At 47.7% G+C, this 15,819-nt stretch overlaps 1 protein-coding gene across 1 annotated transcript; it reads left to right on the top strand.

Annotated features, from left to right (window-relative positions):
- Nucleotides 1-14,556: 14,556 nt before the first annotated feature.
- LOC120695103 lies at nt 14,557-15,525 on the top strand. The gene has a single exon (XM_039978416.1). It carries the CDS (start codon nt 14,557-14,559, stop codon nt 15,523-15,525), a length of 969 nt encoding a protein of 322 aa, XP_039834350.1.
- The last annotated feature ends 294 nt before the right edge of the window (nt 15,526-15,819 follow it).

Genomic DNA, 15,819 nt, shown 5'->3' with positions numbered 1-15,819 from the left:
GCCCTCCCCGACCCTCTCCCCACCCGAATCCGCGGCCGCCGCGCCGCCGCAGAACACGCCGCCCGCCGCCCGGGCACGCCGCCAGCCCTCCCTGCGCCAGCTCGCGGGCCGCCGCCGCGCGCCCTAGGGCCGCCGGGACCCCCTGGCCGCGATGCCGCCCGCCTTCGCCGCCGGTTGACCGTGGCCGGGCCGGAACGGCCGCGCGCCCCGCCCTGCGCACGCTGCATCGCCACCCCGCCCGCGCCCCTGGTCGTCTCGCGCGCGCCGCTGCTCTGCAAGCTGCCCTGGCCACGGCTTAGACTCGCCGCGCCGCTGGCCGGCTGCCGCCGGCGGAAGCGCCGCCGCCATGCCGGAGCCGCGCCGACGCAGGCCGCCTGGACTGCTCGCCGCCCGTGCGCGCAAAGCAGGGGAGGGGGGAAAAGCAGCTGGGCCGGCGCCCACTGCCATGTGGGGCCCGGCTGTCAGCCCCCCTCTCTTTATGTTTTTCAAATTGTTTATTTATTCTATTTCGGTTGTAAATTCATAATTGCATAGAAATTCACAGAAAAATGCGAAAAATGCCAAACAAATTTTGTTAGGTTTCTAAAATCATGATCTTCAGAGGAAAAATACTTAAGCATGCTTTTTGTCACTTTTGCCCTGCTGAAATTTCGGTTTGCGTTAAACCTAGTTTATTTATTGTCGGTAGTTCCATGGCTCTAAAAATTATGAAAAGTTCGCAGTGGCTTTCTCCTTTCATGTGTAGCCCACTGTAAAAGTTTCATGACCTGTTGCTATGCACTTTTGGGTAGATCTATTTATGTTCCTTTTACATTGCTAGGGTTATTTAAATGCTTTGTTAGCAGCAATTAATGTTGGAAAAATTCTGTGGCATGCTTTATCGTTATCACATTCAGCTAGTAAATTCTTGTGCTAGAGCTTGTATGCAAGTTAGGGTTTTTACTTATAAATTGCCCTAGCTATGCTCTTTTCCTTATTTAATGTGGTAGTTAATTGTTTCATGCATGTGTAACCTTAGCAAAGCAAGTCTCGGTTTTAATCCATGCTGCTCTAAGTAAGTTAGTAGTTGTTTTTGGAAGGAAACACTTCAGGCTAATTTGAGTTGGTCTTATCATCGCATTAAGTGCTCATGCATTGCACTGTGTTCTAATTGTGCATGGCATATTTTTATTCGTGTAGACGCCGCGAACGAAGTCGCCTGCGAGTTGATCGCTGAGCCGGTCCAGGAGCCACGAGCAGAAGAGCCGCAGAAGGACGCCGTTGAGCCCACTCCAGAGGTTTTTGTTAACCCCGCTGACCTGCAAGGTAAGCCCCGGAGCATAACCATAATTTAAATTATTTAATATTTATTTAAGTATTTGTGCATTTATGTTCTAGGAGTTGAATGGAACCATAGTATGCATGATTTCCCTAGGTACCGTGGGCCTATACTAGTATGCAGGTGCCGATAGAAATGCTCTGCTAAATAGGATTTCGGTAGAAGTCGAGTGATTACTGTCACTCGCGAGTTTAGGATCTTAATCCCTTAGCTTTGGCTTTGAAATGAGTTGTTGAGTAAAGAGAAATGGAGACCGGGCGGAAATGAGTTGGATTAATGGTATAGAATGGATGAAAAGAAATCTCCGCCTGTGTCGATTGAGGACCGTTCCATTGTTGGCAGTGTTGATCGAGGATTGAACAGTACTAACCACATACCGGAAGTAGGAGGTAGTCGAAACCGTAAGCTGTGTACCACTTTACAACGGTGATTTGAATTCCGTCATGCTACGCTGGGCGTGGGAGTTGGCGGGTGTTGGATAGGATGCCGTCTCCGAGTTCTCCGGGAGTTCACCGCGAGGGGCCCATCACCTGGGTTTCAGCAGGCGTAGTTCAGATGCCGTGGTAATGATGGAAACAGTTGACGCGCGTGGCCCGACGGGGTTTACATGTGTCGTGTGAGTTAGGTCCACCTTGCAAGGTTAAATCGGATCGATTCGCCGTGACTCGCGGATATGAGAGCCTTGGTCACTTTGTCACATCGTAGTAAGCAAGTGGAATGAAAACGGTTTGGAAAAGGTTGGTTTGTGAGTTAGTGAAGAATAATTTGCTTTACCATGTGTGTTCTAGTTTATCAGGCGAATTTAGCTAATAACCGCTGTACTAAATGGAGCTAAAATATTGAAAGTAAGGATTCACTTCTAGTAGCCTTTCAGCAAAAGAACTCCAGAGCCAAAAAGCTTTGCATGTCTAGGTAATGGGCTAAGTATACCCAAAGTCGGGTAAGCCTTGCTGAGTATTAGTATACTCAGGGTTGTTGTTGTACCCTTTTTAGCAGGTTGTGTCCCCGCTGACTTCGAGGAGGTCTGTGCGTCCTGGATTGGACAGCCGCTTCCTCCGGGTTGGACCGTCGAGTGGGCCCTGTCTTCCCCGTGAAGATTGGGCAAGTTGGCATCACATCGGTGGGCAGGATGTGGAGCTCACCTTATATCATTGTCATGGTTACCGTATTGTATTTCGAACTCAGTTTTAAACTTCCGCTGTGTTTTAAACTATGTCGCTTGTATTAAGACTTTTATGTAAAACTGGTGTTGTAAATTAATTTGAAGACTTCTGTGTGCTGGTATCACCTGTGCTCGCCTTCGTACGGGTCTAAGTGCAATTGTGATCCTGGAGTACAGTAGTTTAATCGGGATTTTACCCGACAGCCTGTCAGGTTACACCGTTTTAAGTGCACAGTAACTTGATTAAGTATTAAGATGATGGTTAGTACATTTAAGCCGGTTTAATTTGGACAGTGCTGCTACAGCTGGCATCAGAGCTCTAAATTGCACTGGGGTGAGTACTGGCGTGCTTAATTACGTTAAGTAACTCTTACCTTGCAACGATTTTGGGTTTTTCGAAAAGTTGACGCTAGATGCGCTAAGGAATAGGATAGATAGTTCGTATGCCCTAATTATGTTATATAAGTTAGGTGGCATCTGAGTATCTATTTATTCCAGCACTTCCAGCTTTTACTTTTTGTTAAACCTTATTTCGGTAACGACGCACCTACGCTGAGGTAAGCAAGGTAAGCATTCTTGGTAGTCCTTTAGAATAGCCCACGTGTTTCATACGTGCGCGGGACCCGTATGTTGAGCATACGAGGAGGTGATAAGGCTCAATTCAAACGAGCCTGTCGCTATCTGCCGCCTGATATGGAGTGCGGATTTCATGCCGTGTGATTGTGATCACGGCCATTTCGTAAGGCAATGTTACGAGATGTAAACCTGTCATGCGGTTGGCCATGACCGTGACCCTTGGGACACATCTACCCTTGGATGTCCCGTAAGGCGAGTGTACGGGAAGTGAATACGTTGTTATGACGTATGCAGCGCTGCCCATTCAGCGTCGAACGTCTGGGTGCCATCTCTATAGTGGATGGTAATGTATGTGTGAATATGTGGGAAACTGCATATGCGTTACCCGTGTGGCGTAGGACACATGGGGGCCGTTCGTGAGTGCTGGCACGAAGGGTCCAGAAGTGGATATTTATATATGTCTCTGTGTTCTTCTGCAGGAAGCTAACCACGTTAAGCGCGTTATAAAATCCTTGATCGTAGGAACGACTAGTATATACATAGGGAGAGTACGTAAACGTGCCACCGATTGTCCTCGTATACCATATTTGGTACTTGTTTGGGTGAGAAACGCTAGGACGTGGCATGCATCTTGCATCTTGCATTCCTGAGTTGTTGTTGTTTGTTGCTTATGGTTGCGCTTCACAAAAATTTATTTGGATCGCTATGTTTTTACTATGCGTTCTTAAAAATTTATTTGTGTTGTGTTGCCAAGTTTAAATCTGTTCTTTTAAAAATCTATGGCTTACGTTAGCGCTATGTGTCCTTACAGATGGCTAGCTTCACGCACGTGATCGTGGACGCTGAGGGTTGGGCGCACTCCAATGCCCTCCACACCGGCCACTTTCCTCGTCTGCTGTGGCAGATGCTCAGGGCGTTTGACTACACTGAGCCCCCACAGTACTCAGGACACGAGTCTAGCTTGCTGGGCACTGAGCGCTGTCAGATGATAGTGAAGATTCCTGCTTGCCCCGCTCGCTTGGAATGGGACTCGTGGCAGCTCACTGTCTATGGTAGGAAGCTGGCAGACTCCTGGGAGATTGCAGCTAGGATGGCTATTGAGGAGTTCTCAGAGAAGCATAGTGCTGAGATCATAGATACTCCTTACAGTGTGTTTCCTCTGAAGGATGAGACCACTCAGGCCTATGTAGATCGGGTGAACCGCAACATGAACTACATGATGCCCGACTACAATGTTAGGACAGCCCTCTCGTTCAGCTACTCTTCAGCTTTGGTCAACATGTATGAGCAGCTTCGCGAGGAAAATATGGTATGCAGGAGCAAGGCTCGAGAGGCTCACCTCCATGAGCAGCACATGATTGGTACCCAGGACAAGATCAAGACCCTGAAGGCCAAGTCCAGAGCGAGGAAGATCAGGATTCAGGAGTTGCAGGAGGAGCTGGAGAACAGGACTCAGATGGTGCAGCACCTTGAGGGGCAGCTTCAGCAGGCCCAGGAGTGGATTGAGGACGCCCAGGCTCAGGTGTAGGCAGCAGCAGAGATGGAGGCCGAGGCAGCCGAGGAGGAGCCAGAAGAAGAGGAATAAGAAGAAGAGGACCCTGAGGAGATCGAGGGAGTGTCTGGAGTCGAGTCGGGACCTGGGACTCCGTGAGGACGTGGATGGATAGTGTTGATTCTTCCCTTGCAGTGTAGCCTAACTGTAGGATAGTTGGGTAGGATGACCAATATAGTGCTCTAGGCTAACCTTGGGTTGAGAATTCTTTTGTGGCTCGGTAGTTCGAGTCATGTAGGATAACCCCTTGCTAGTGTGGTGTGTAGCCGGGTCGTGCAAGACCCTTCTTTTAGTAGTGGTGTGTTCTCGGGTCGTTTGTGAACCCTTCTCTAATGTTAGTTGGTTTGCAGCAGGGCTTTGGTAATGTAATAGCCCTTGTTCCAGCTTAAGCAGCGTGGCTGCTTAATGTAATTTTTACTCCCGTGATGACCTTTTCTGTCAGTGTGTGAAATTTCAGCTATGAGTTGCGCTTTGACCGTCTTCAAATCTGAAATTTTGTTGAGCGATGTTTAGTATTGCATACGTTAGAGCTACTTTGGACGAAACTTGTTGAGTTGAGGCGGTTTCAACCAAAGCAAGTTAGTTTATCTTCCCTGGGTGAACCATATCGCGAGGAGAAGGATTCATGCTGTGTGTTCATATTATATATGCACATTCTTTAAATTGCATGAATTAGTCCTGATAGCGAAATGGCTAACCAGGGGAATGATTATTTTGCAGATGGGTGATAATCATGACAATGAGAATCATGAAGCACTGCCCCAACAACCTCCATGTTTGGCTCAAGCTGTTGCGGCTCTTATCGCGGGCCGCAACGAGCAGACTGAGTTAATAAGGCAACTGGTGCAATCCCAAGTCAATGCCGGCAGAGGTCGACACGCTCCCCCACTAGCCCCAGCAGAAACTGACTATGTCGGTTTTCTGGCCACCCAGCCACCTCTGTTCCATAAGGCCGATGATCCCCTTGAGGCTGATGCTTGGATTCGCACCATTGAGGATAAGTTCAGCATCCTCAATTGTGCCGAATTGGACAAAGCCGCCTTTGCAGCACAACAGCTGAGAGGACCTGCAAAAATATGGTGGGTCAATCACAAGGCTTTACTTCCCGCCAATACGCGTCTCACCTGGGATGAGTTCGTGGCAGCTTTTAAAGCACACCACATCCCTACAAGTTTGATGAGGAGAAAGATGGCAGAGTTCCTAGCCCTGAAGCAAGGGAACAACACTGTTCTCCAGTATGCTCAGACTTTCAATCAGTTATCCCAGTATGGCGGTTTTCATGTGGATACTGATGAGAAGAAACAGGATTGCTTCAGGAGGGGACTTAGCACAAAGCTTCAGGACAAGCTAACTCTCACCACATGCAACAACTTTACTGAGTTGGTTAATAAGGCCATCACGCAGGAAGACGCCACATTGGCGCACAAAGCTGATAAGAAGAGAAAGGCACCTGCTGGATCCTCCAGCAATGCACCCCAGAGGTACAAGCTGGTTCAGACAGGGAATCAGCAGGCTTCAAACCGTCCTCCACAGCAGGGCCGATGGGTCGCTAGACCACCACAGCAACAGCAGCAGTGGGCACCCCGTTTCCCGATACAGCAGCAGAGGCCCCTAATGCTACAAGCTCCACGCCCAACAACTACCCATGTTACAATTGTGGTAACCTGGGGCACTTTGCACGTGACTGTCGTCTGCCACCTTGGCAGAATAACTACAAGACTCCAGCACTGAGTCAAGGTTCCAGCCAGAAGGATCAGAAAAAGAAGATTGTACCTGCCAAGACTGGTCGCGTGAACTACACCGCTCTAGAAGAAGTTCCGGAGGGCACCCAAGTGATGGCGGGTACGTTCTCCGTTAATCACTGCCCTGTTACTGTGCTATTTGATTCGGGAGCATCTCATAACCTTATCAGTGAAGCATGTGTGGCACGACTTCACTTACAAGTAACATGCCTAGAGAGACCCTACATCATTCAGACACCTGGCACCCGGTTAAATGCTGGCCAAGTAGCTCGAAATGTTCCCCTTAGCTTGGGTGGGAAAAATTTTCCACTCACTCCCATTGTTCTTCCAAGTCAAGGGATAGATATCATACTTGGAATGAATTGGATGAAGAAGCATGGCGTTATCATCAATACCTCTTCTCGTATCCTTCAGTTCAACTCTTCCATGTATGGTTCTATGGATATTCATCTTTCCCAGCATGAAATTCCAGCCACTGTCATATACCATCTTGAGGGGAAAATTCTAGAAGTAATTCCGGTGGTTTGTGAATACCCCGATGTGTTTCCGGAGGACTTGCCAGGTATGCCTCCTGATCGGGATATTGAGTTTGTCATTGAGTTACAGCCTGGCACAGCGCCCATATCTCGAAGGTCATATAGAATGACTCCGAGTGAGTTAGCGGAATTAAAAATCCAGTTACAAGAGTTGCTGGATAAAGGCTTTATTCGACCGAGTACCTCACCTTGGGGTTGCCCGGCTCTGTTCGTAAGGAAGAAGGATCACGGGTTGAGGCTATGTGTGGATTATCGACCTCTGAATGCGGTCACGATCAAAAATAAATATCCACTTCCTCGTATTGATATTCTTTTTGATCAACTAGCCGGAGCTAAGGTATTCTCAAAAATAGATCTTCGATCTGGCTATCATCAAATCAAAATCAGACCGGTGGATATACCAAAAATAGCTTTCTCTACTCGTTATGGTTTATACGAGTATTTGGTGATGTCCTTCGGATTAACTAATGCTCCCGCTTATTTCATGTACCTCATGAATTCGGTATTCATGCCGGAGTTAGACAAGTTCGTCGTGGTCTTCATTGATGATATCTTGATCTACTCCAAGAATGAGGAAGAACATGCTCATCATCTTCACATAGTACTTCAGCGTCTGAGAGAGCACCAGCTTTATGCCAAATTCAGCAAGTGTGACTTCTGGCTGAAGGAAGTGCCATTCCTCGGTCATGTCATATCTGCTGAGGGCATCTCTGTGGATCCCAGTAAAGTACAGGATGTACTCAATTGGGAAGCTCCAACTTCAGTTCCTGAAATCCGCAGTTTCTTGGGCTTATCTGGGTATTTTCGTCGATTCATCCCAGAATTCTCCAGAATTGCGAAGCCGATGACTGAACTTCTTAAGAAGGGTGTCAAATTCTATTGGAGTAGTCATTGTGAATAAGCTTTCCAGAAATTGAAAACACTTCTCACTTCAGCTCCAATCTTGGCCCAGCCTGATACTACAAAACCTTTCTATGTTTATTGTGATGCCTCAGGCACAGGACTCGGTTGTGTCTTGATGCAGGAGAACCGAGTGATTGCTTATGCTTCTCGATCACTCAAAAGGCATGAAGAAAACTATCCCACACATGATCTTGAATTGGCAGCTGTGGTCCATGCTCCGAAGATCTGGCGACACTATCTTTTAGGTTCATTGTGCAACATCTATACTGATCACAAGAGTCTCAAATACCTTTTCACTCAAGCTGATTTGAACATGCGTCAAAAGAAATGGCTTGAGTTGATTAAAGATTATGAGCTCGAATTGCATTATCATCCAGGCAAGGCAAATGTGGTTGCCGATGCGCTGAGTCGCAAAGTTCACTGTCATTGCATTTCAGCTATACCATTAAGCGAATCCCTTTGCTTTGAAATGGAAAAGCTGAACTTAAGTATCGTACCACCTGGCACATTGGCTCATCTAGAGCTTACTCCTACTCTTCGTGATCTCATCATAGCGGCACAAAAGCAAGATAAAGGTGTGAAGGAAATTCAGAGAAGACTATCAGAAGGAGACCCTAAAGTGAATTGCTTCCACCAGGATACTGAGAATGTATTATGGTTCAAGAACCGATTAGTGGTGCCTAAGAATTTTGAACTCAGAAAATAGATCCTTGATGAAGCCCATACGTCACGACTATCAATTCATCCGGGTAGCAACAAGATGTACCAAGACCTGAAGCAACGATTTTGGTGGACTCGGATGAAAAGAGAAATTGCCAAGTATGTGTCAGAGTGTGATATCTGTAGAAGAGTTAAGGCTAGTCATCTCAGACCAGCTGGAACTCTCCAACCCTTGAATATTCCAGAATGGAAATGGGAAGATATAAGTATGGATTTCATCGTCGGCTTACCTCGAACTCAAAAGGGCTACGACTCTATTTGGGTTGTAATGGATCGACTGACCAAGTCGGCACATTTCCTCCCTGTTAAGACGATGTACTTAACCAAGCAGTATGCGGAATTGTACATGGATCGCATACTATGTTTGCATGGTGTGCCAAAGACCCTCATTTCTGATCGTGGAACTCAATTCATTGCTCGTTTTTGGGAGCAGTTACATGCTTGCTTGGGAACACATCTTATTCGTAGCTCTGCATATCACCCTCAGACAGACGGCCAAACCGAGAGGATAAATCAAATTTTGGAGGATATGCTCCGTGCCTGCGTCTTAACCTATCCACAGAAATGTGATCAATGTTTGCCATTAGCTGAATTTTCTTATAACAATAGTTATCAAGAAAGCATCAAAATGGCACCATTTGAAGCCTTATACGGTCGTCGATGCCGTACACCTCTCAATTGGTCTGAAACCGGAGAAAGGACAATCTTTGGGCCCGACATGGTTCAAGAGGCCGAAGAACAAGTCCGCCTTATTCAAGACAACTTAAAGATTGCACAGTCTCGACAGAAGAGCTATGCGGATAAAAAAAAAAGATCCACTCGTCTTAAGGTCGGTGACCATGTCTATTTAAAAGTATCACCTTGGAAAGGCGTGCAAAGATTCGGAATAAAAGGGAAGTTAGCTTCCCGCTACATCGGTCCATATCCAATTGTGGAACGATGCGGTCCGGTGGCTTACCGTTTGAATCTTCCAGCAAATCTTTCTGCAGTTCATAACATCTTCCATGTATCACAACTCAAAAAGTGCCTTAGAGTTCCAACTGAAGTTGTGGAAAGTGACTCGATTCAATTAGAGTCCGATCTCACTTATCCTGAGCACCCTATCAAGATTATTGATCGAAAGGATCGAGTTACTCGTCGCACAACCAACCGATTCTACAAAGTTCAATGGAGTAATCACTCCGAAGAAGAAGCCACTTGGGAGAAAGAGGAATTTCTAAGGTCCAAGTATCCAGACTTTTTAAATGCTCATCCAGGTACTACATCTTCGAACCCCTTTCCGCCTGTTTGAATTCTCTCGTGCGTGAATCTCGAGACGAGATTTTTTTAAGGGGGGAAGGCTGTAACACATCTGTGGTAATTGTACTCGTTAACCATATGTTTAATCGCTAATCCTGGCTTAAGCGCGTCTTTAGCGATAACCGAGTCCGCGTTCTAACCTTTGTCTTAGTCGTTTTCGATCTCGTTTTTGTCACCGATCCGAGCTTCAAATCAAATTTCGCTCAAAACGAAAGTTGTAGATCTTTTCTTCCTCTACAACTTTTATTTTGGCCAAATTTCATGTTTCCATATGAAATTTGGAGTTTCAACTGGCCAAAAATCGAGTCAAAAATTGTCAAACGAGTGAACAGAGGAACTCCTGCTCGGTACTGTGCACGCCCACGCCCATACCGGCGACTGAACGCCGGCGAGCGACTCCACGCGTCGTCCATCCCGGCGATCCTCGTTGTCCGAGCGCCGCTCTTATCGTCGCGCGCGCCCTCGAAGCTTCCAGTTCCTCGTTCCCCTTCCTCGCACCGCGAGCGGACCGAGCGAACCCTAGCTCGTCGCACCGGCCATCGTTCGTCATCCCGCCGGCCAACCTTCACCACCCCGCCTCAATCCATTGCGCCCGGAGCCGCACGACCTCACCTCGCACCCCCTCCGCACCTCCCCGAGCCAGTTCGAGTTGTTTCCCGGCCGAATCGGCCTAGCACTGAGCTCCAGACCGCGGCCGCCATTGCCGATCTCTATCGAGCTCCGCCCCCCTACGCCGAGCTCCCTCTTCCGGACCTCCTCCGCTCAAAATCGAGCCACGGTGAGCTCAATCGCACCCTACTCGCCCTCCCCGACCCTCTCTCCACCCGAATCCGCGGCCGCCGCCGTCGAATCGCCGCTGCGCCGCCGTGGAACACGCCGCCCGCCGCGCGCGCGCACGCCGCCCGCCCTCCCTGCGCCATCTCGCGGGCCGCCGCCGCGCGCCCTAGGGCCGCCGGGACCCCCTGGCCGCGATGCCTCCCGCCTTCGCCGCCGGTTGACCGTGGCCGGGCCGGAACGGCAGTGCGCTGCCGCACGCCCCGCCCTGCGCACGCTGCAGCGCCGCCCCGCCCGCGCCCCTGCTCTACAAGCCGCATTGGCCGCGGCTTAGCCTCGTCGCGCCGCTGGCCGGCTGCCGGCGGCGGAAGCGCCGCCGCCGTGCCGGAGCCGCGCCGCCGCGACTGCTCGCCGCCCATGCGCGCGAAGCAGGGGAGGGGGGTGGGGAAAGCAGCTGGGCCGGCGCCCACTGCCATGTGGGGCCCGGCTGTCAGCCCCCCTCTCTTTATGTTTTTCAAATTGTTTATTTATTCTATTTCGGCTGTAAATTCATAATTGCATAGAAATTCACAGAAAAATGCGAAAAATGCCAAACAAATTTTGTTAGGTTTCTAAAATCATGATCTTCAGAGAAAAAATACTTAAGCATGCTTTTTGTCACTTTTGCCCTGCTGAAATTTCGGTTTGCGTTAAACCTAGTTTATTTATTGTCGGTAGTTCCATGGCTCTAAAAATTATGAAAAGTTCGCAGTGGCTTTCTCCTTTCATGTGTAGCCCACTGTAAAAGTTTCATGACCTGTTGCTATGCACTTTTGGGTAGATCTATTTATGTTCCTTTTACATTGCTAGGGTTATTTAAATGCTTTGTTAGCAGCAATTAATGTTGGAAAAATTCTGTGGCATGCTTTATCGTTATCACGTTTAGCTAGTAAATTCTTGTGCTAGAGCTTGTATGCAAGTTAGGGTTTTTACTTATAAATTGCCCTAGCTATGCTCTTTTCCTTATTTAATGTGGTAGTTAATTGTTTCATGCATGTGTAACCTTAGCAAAGCAAGTCTCGGTTTTAATCCATGCTGCTCTAAGTAAGTTAGTAGTTGTTTTTGGAAGGAAACACTTCAGGCTAATTTGAGTTGGTCTTATCATCGCATTAAGTGCTCATGCATTGCACTGTGTTCTAATTGTGCATGGCATATTTTTATTCGTGTAGACGCCGCGAACGAAGTCGCCTGCGAGTTGATCGCTGAGCCGGTCCAGGAGCCACGAGCAGAAGAGCTGCAGAAGGATGCCGTTGAGCCCACTCCAGAGGTTTTTGTTAACCCCGCTGACCTGCAAGGTAAGCCCCGGAGCATAACCATAATTTAAATTATTTAATATTTATTTAAGTATTTGTGCATTTATGTTCTAGGAGTTGAATGGAACCATAGTATGCATGATTTCCCTAGGTACCGTGGGCCTATACTAGTATGCAGGTGCCGATAGAAATGCTCTGCTAAATAGGATTTTGGTAGAAGTCGAGTGATTACTGTCACTCGCGAGTTTAGGATCTTAATCCCTTAGCTTTGGCTTTGAAATGAGTTGTTGAGTAAAGAGAAATGGAGACCGGGCGGAAATGAGTTGGATTAATGGTATAGAATGGATGAAAAGAAATCTCCGCCTGTGTCGATTGAGGACCGTTCCATTGTTGGCAGTGTTGATCGAGGATTGAACAGTACTAACCACATACCGGAAGTAGGAGGTAGTCGAAACCGGTAAGCTGTGTACCACTTTACAACGGTGATTTGAATTCCGTCATGCTACGCTGGGCGTGGGAGTTGGCGGGTGTTGGATAGGATGCCGTCTCCGGGTTCTCCGGGAGTTCACCGCGAGGGGCCCATCACCTGGGTTTCAGCAGGCGTAGTTCAGATGCCGTGGTAATGATGGAAACAGTTGACGCGCGTGGCCCGACGGGGTTTACATGTGTCGTGTGAGTTAGGTCCACCTTGCAAGGTTAAATCGGATCGATTCGCCGTGACTCGCGGATATGAGAGCCTTGGTCACTTTGTCACATCGTAGTAAGCAAGTGGAATGAAAACGGTTTGGAAAAGGTTGGTTTGTGAGTTAGTGAAGAATAATTTGCTTTACCATGTGTGTTCTAGTTTATCAGGCGAATTTAGCTAATAACCACTGTACTAAATGGAGCTAAAATATTGAAAGTAAGGATTCACTTCTAGTAGCCTTTCAGCAAAAGAACTCCAGAGCCAAAAAGCTTTGCATGTCTAGGTAATGGGCTAAGTATACCCAAAGTCGGGTAAGCCTTGCTGAGTATTAGTATACTCAGGGTTGTTGTTGTACCCTTTTTAGCAGGTTGTGTCCCCGCTGACTTCGAGGAGGTCTGTGCGTCCTGGATTGGACAGCCGCTTCCTCCGGGTTGGACCGTCGAGTGGGCCCTGTCTTCCCCGTGAAGATTGGGCAGGTTGGCATCACATCGGTGGGCAGGATGTGGAGCTCACCTTATATCATTGTCGTGGTTACCGTATTGTATTTCAAACTCAGTTTTAAACTTCCGCTGTGTTTTAAACTATGTCGCTTGTATTAAGACTTTTATGTAAAACTGGTGTTGTAAATTAATTTGAAGACTTCTGTGTGCTGGTATCACCTGTGCTCGTCTTTGTACGGGTCTAAGTGCAATTGTGATCCTGGAGTACAGTAGTTTAATCGAGATTTTACCCGACAGCCTGTCAGGTTACACCGTTTTAAGTGCACAGTAACTTGATTAAGTATTAAGATGATGGTTAGTGCATTTAAGCCGGTTTAATTTGGACGGTGCTGCTACAAAAACCCCAAGGAAGCTGACCCGCCTGATATCCCCCTTCTGTGCCCCTTCGCACAGACTCCCGTCGCGAACTCGCATTCGTGAGTCCGCGCACGCCTCCTTCCCGTCCGCGAGGCCGCGAGGCGAGGGCGGCGGACCAACGAGGGGATGGCGGAGAGGTGGACCGGTGAGGCGACAACGACGAAGCGGACCAGGGTACTCCCGTCGCGACTCCCGTCCGCGAGTCCACGGCGGCGGCGAGAGACCAGGGAGGCGACGGCGGCGAGGCAGACCAGTGAGGCGACGGTGGAGAAGAGGACCAGGGTGGCGATTCTTCCCGTCCTACTCCCTAATGGCTCCACGGCGTCGACAGGAAGGGGATCCCCTGCCCGATTACGGTGAGTTCCTCCCCTCTACATACTGTTAGGGTTAGGGATCCCAACTATTTTGCAAGATATTGATATAGGTGATTTGGTATTTAGGGTTACTTCCAAGATTGAATTAGTAGTGTTGCTCTGCTGTTTTACCTGCAATTTATGTGTTGGTAGGGTTTGATGTTGGTGATTTGGCAATCTGTAGGTTCTGACAGTGGTCACATTTCAGTAGAGATTCATCATGGTGGGTTTTTTTTGTGGAATTGGAGTCAACCATACATATGTCAATGAGAAAGTGGATTGGTTTGACCATATGGATGTCGATTTATGGTGTTACTTTTGGATTGTGGACTTTGTTTCTAAACTTGGCTATGAGGTGTCTTCTCCCAACCTGAGAGTGCACTGGCTGTTGCCTGGCAAGAATATTTGGGATGGTTTAAAGATTATATCCAATGATGGGGACACAGAAGTAATGAGGCAATTTGCTGGCAAGATGAAGAACTTCGTTTTGTATATTGATCATCACTATCAAGGTCTGCCACCTGAAGACATAGTTATGAACCCAGTGTCTGATTTGCCGAAGGTCTTAAGCCCAATGAAAGTGCAGCATGTGGACAAGATTCCTGGTGAGAGGCTCCCAGATATTTATAACGACCTTCCAAAGGCAGATAAAATATGTGAAGTGGATTTGGATGATGGTGGCTCCGAAGTAGAATTTTACTGGGGCAGTGGATCTGATGATAGTGAAGAAGATCCAGACTTTGTGGACAGTGGTAATGAGGTAGAAGATGGTGATGATGATCTGTTCATGGACAATGTGGTTGAGCCAGCTATTAGGATAGTGAAGAAGAGCAAGAAGGCAGCAGGAAGTAGGTTAAAGAATTCCATGGTAGTGGTGAATGATGCCCCTGAGGAAGTAGAAGCTGATACAGTTGAAGAAGAAGAGTTGGAACTGCCTGCTGATAGTGATGCAGAAGGTGGAGTTAGACTAAATTTTAAGAGCTTTATGCCTGAAGATCTCAACAATCCAATATTCAAGCTTGGTATGACTTTTCCTTCAGCTGAGATAGTGAGGAATGCTGTGACAGAATGCAACCTGAGACATATGGTGGATCTGAAAATGCCAAGGAATGACCAGAGAAGGATTGGTGCTCATTGTGCAGAAGGATGCCCTTGGAATCTCTATGTCTCAAAGGACAGCAGAACAAAGAATTTCGTAGTGAAGAGATATGTTCCAGAACATAATTGCAGGAGAGAGCGGGCTCTGAGGAGATGCACTGTAGCTTGGCTTGGTCAGAAGTACTTGGACAGTTTCAGAGCTGACCCAAAGATGACATTAGGGAATTTTGGTAGAATTGTGCAGAAAGAGTGGAATCTAATACCATCTAGGAGCAAGCTTTGCAGGGCAAGAAGCGTGGCACTGCGACAAATATATGGTGATGAAGTGGCCCAGTACAATCATCTCTGGGACTACGGACAAGAGGTAAGGAGATCAAATCCAGGCAGCACATTCTACCTTGGTTTAGGTGATGGACATTTCAGCCATCTCTATATTTCTCTAGATGCTTGCAAGAGAGGGTTCCTAACTGGATGCAGACATGTGATATGCTTGGATGGATGTCACATAAAAACCAAGTTTGGAGGCCAACTACTAACTGCTGTAGGTGTTGACCCAAATGATTGCATATTTCCAATAGCATATGCAGCTGTTGAAGTGGAGTCCAAGGCTACTTGGAAATGGTTTTTAGAAACTTTGAAACAAGACTTGAACATCTAGAACACATATCCCTGGACTATAATGACTGACAAGCAAAAGGGCTTGATACCTGCTGTACAAGAAGTGTTCCTTGACTCAGAACACAGGTTTTGTGTTAGGCACTTGTACCAGAACTTCAGTGGCATTTTCAAGGGTGAAAATTTAAAGAACCAGTTATGGGCTTGTGCTAGGTCCACTACTGTGACTCAGTTCAACACCAACATGGAGAAGATGAAGACACTTGACTCCAAAGCTCATGCATGGCTAGAGCAGATGCCACCCAATACTTGGGTTAAAGCATACTTTAGTTGTTTC

The sequence above is a fragment of the Panicum virgatum genome, chromosome 2K (assembly GCF_016808335.1).
Source record: "Panicum virgatum strain AP13 chromosome 2K, P.virgatum_v5, whole genome shotgun sequence".
In the NCBI taxonomy this organism is placed as follows: Eukaryota; Viridiplantae; Streptophyta; class Magnoliopsida; order Poales; family Poaceae; genus Panicum; species Panicum virgatum.
Note: the sequence above shows the minus strand (reverse complement) of the source record. Positions and strands in the feature narration are given on the sequence as shown.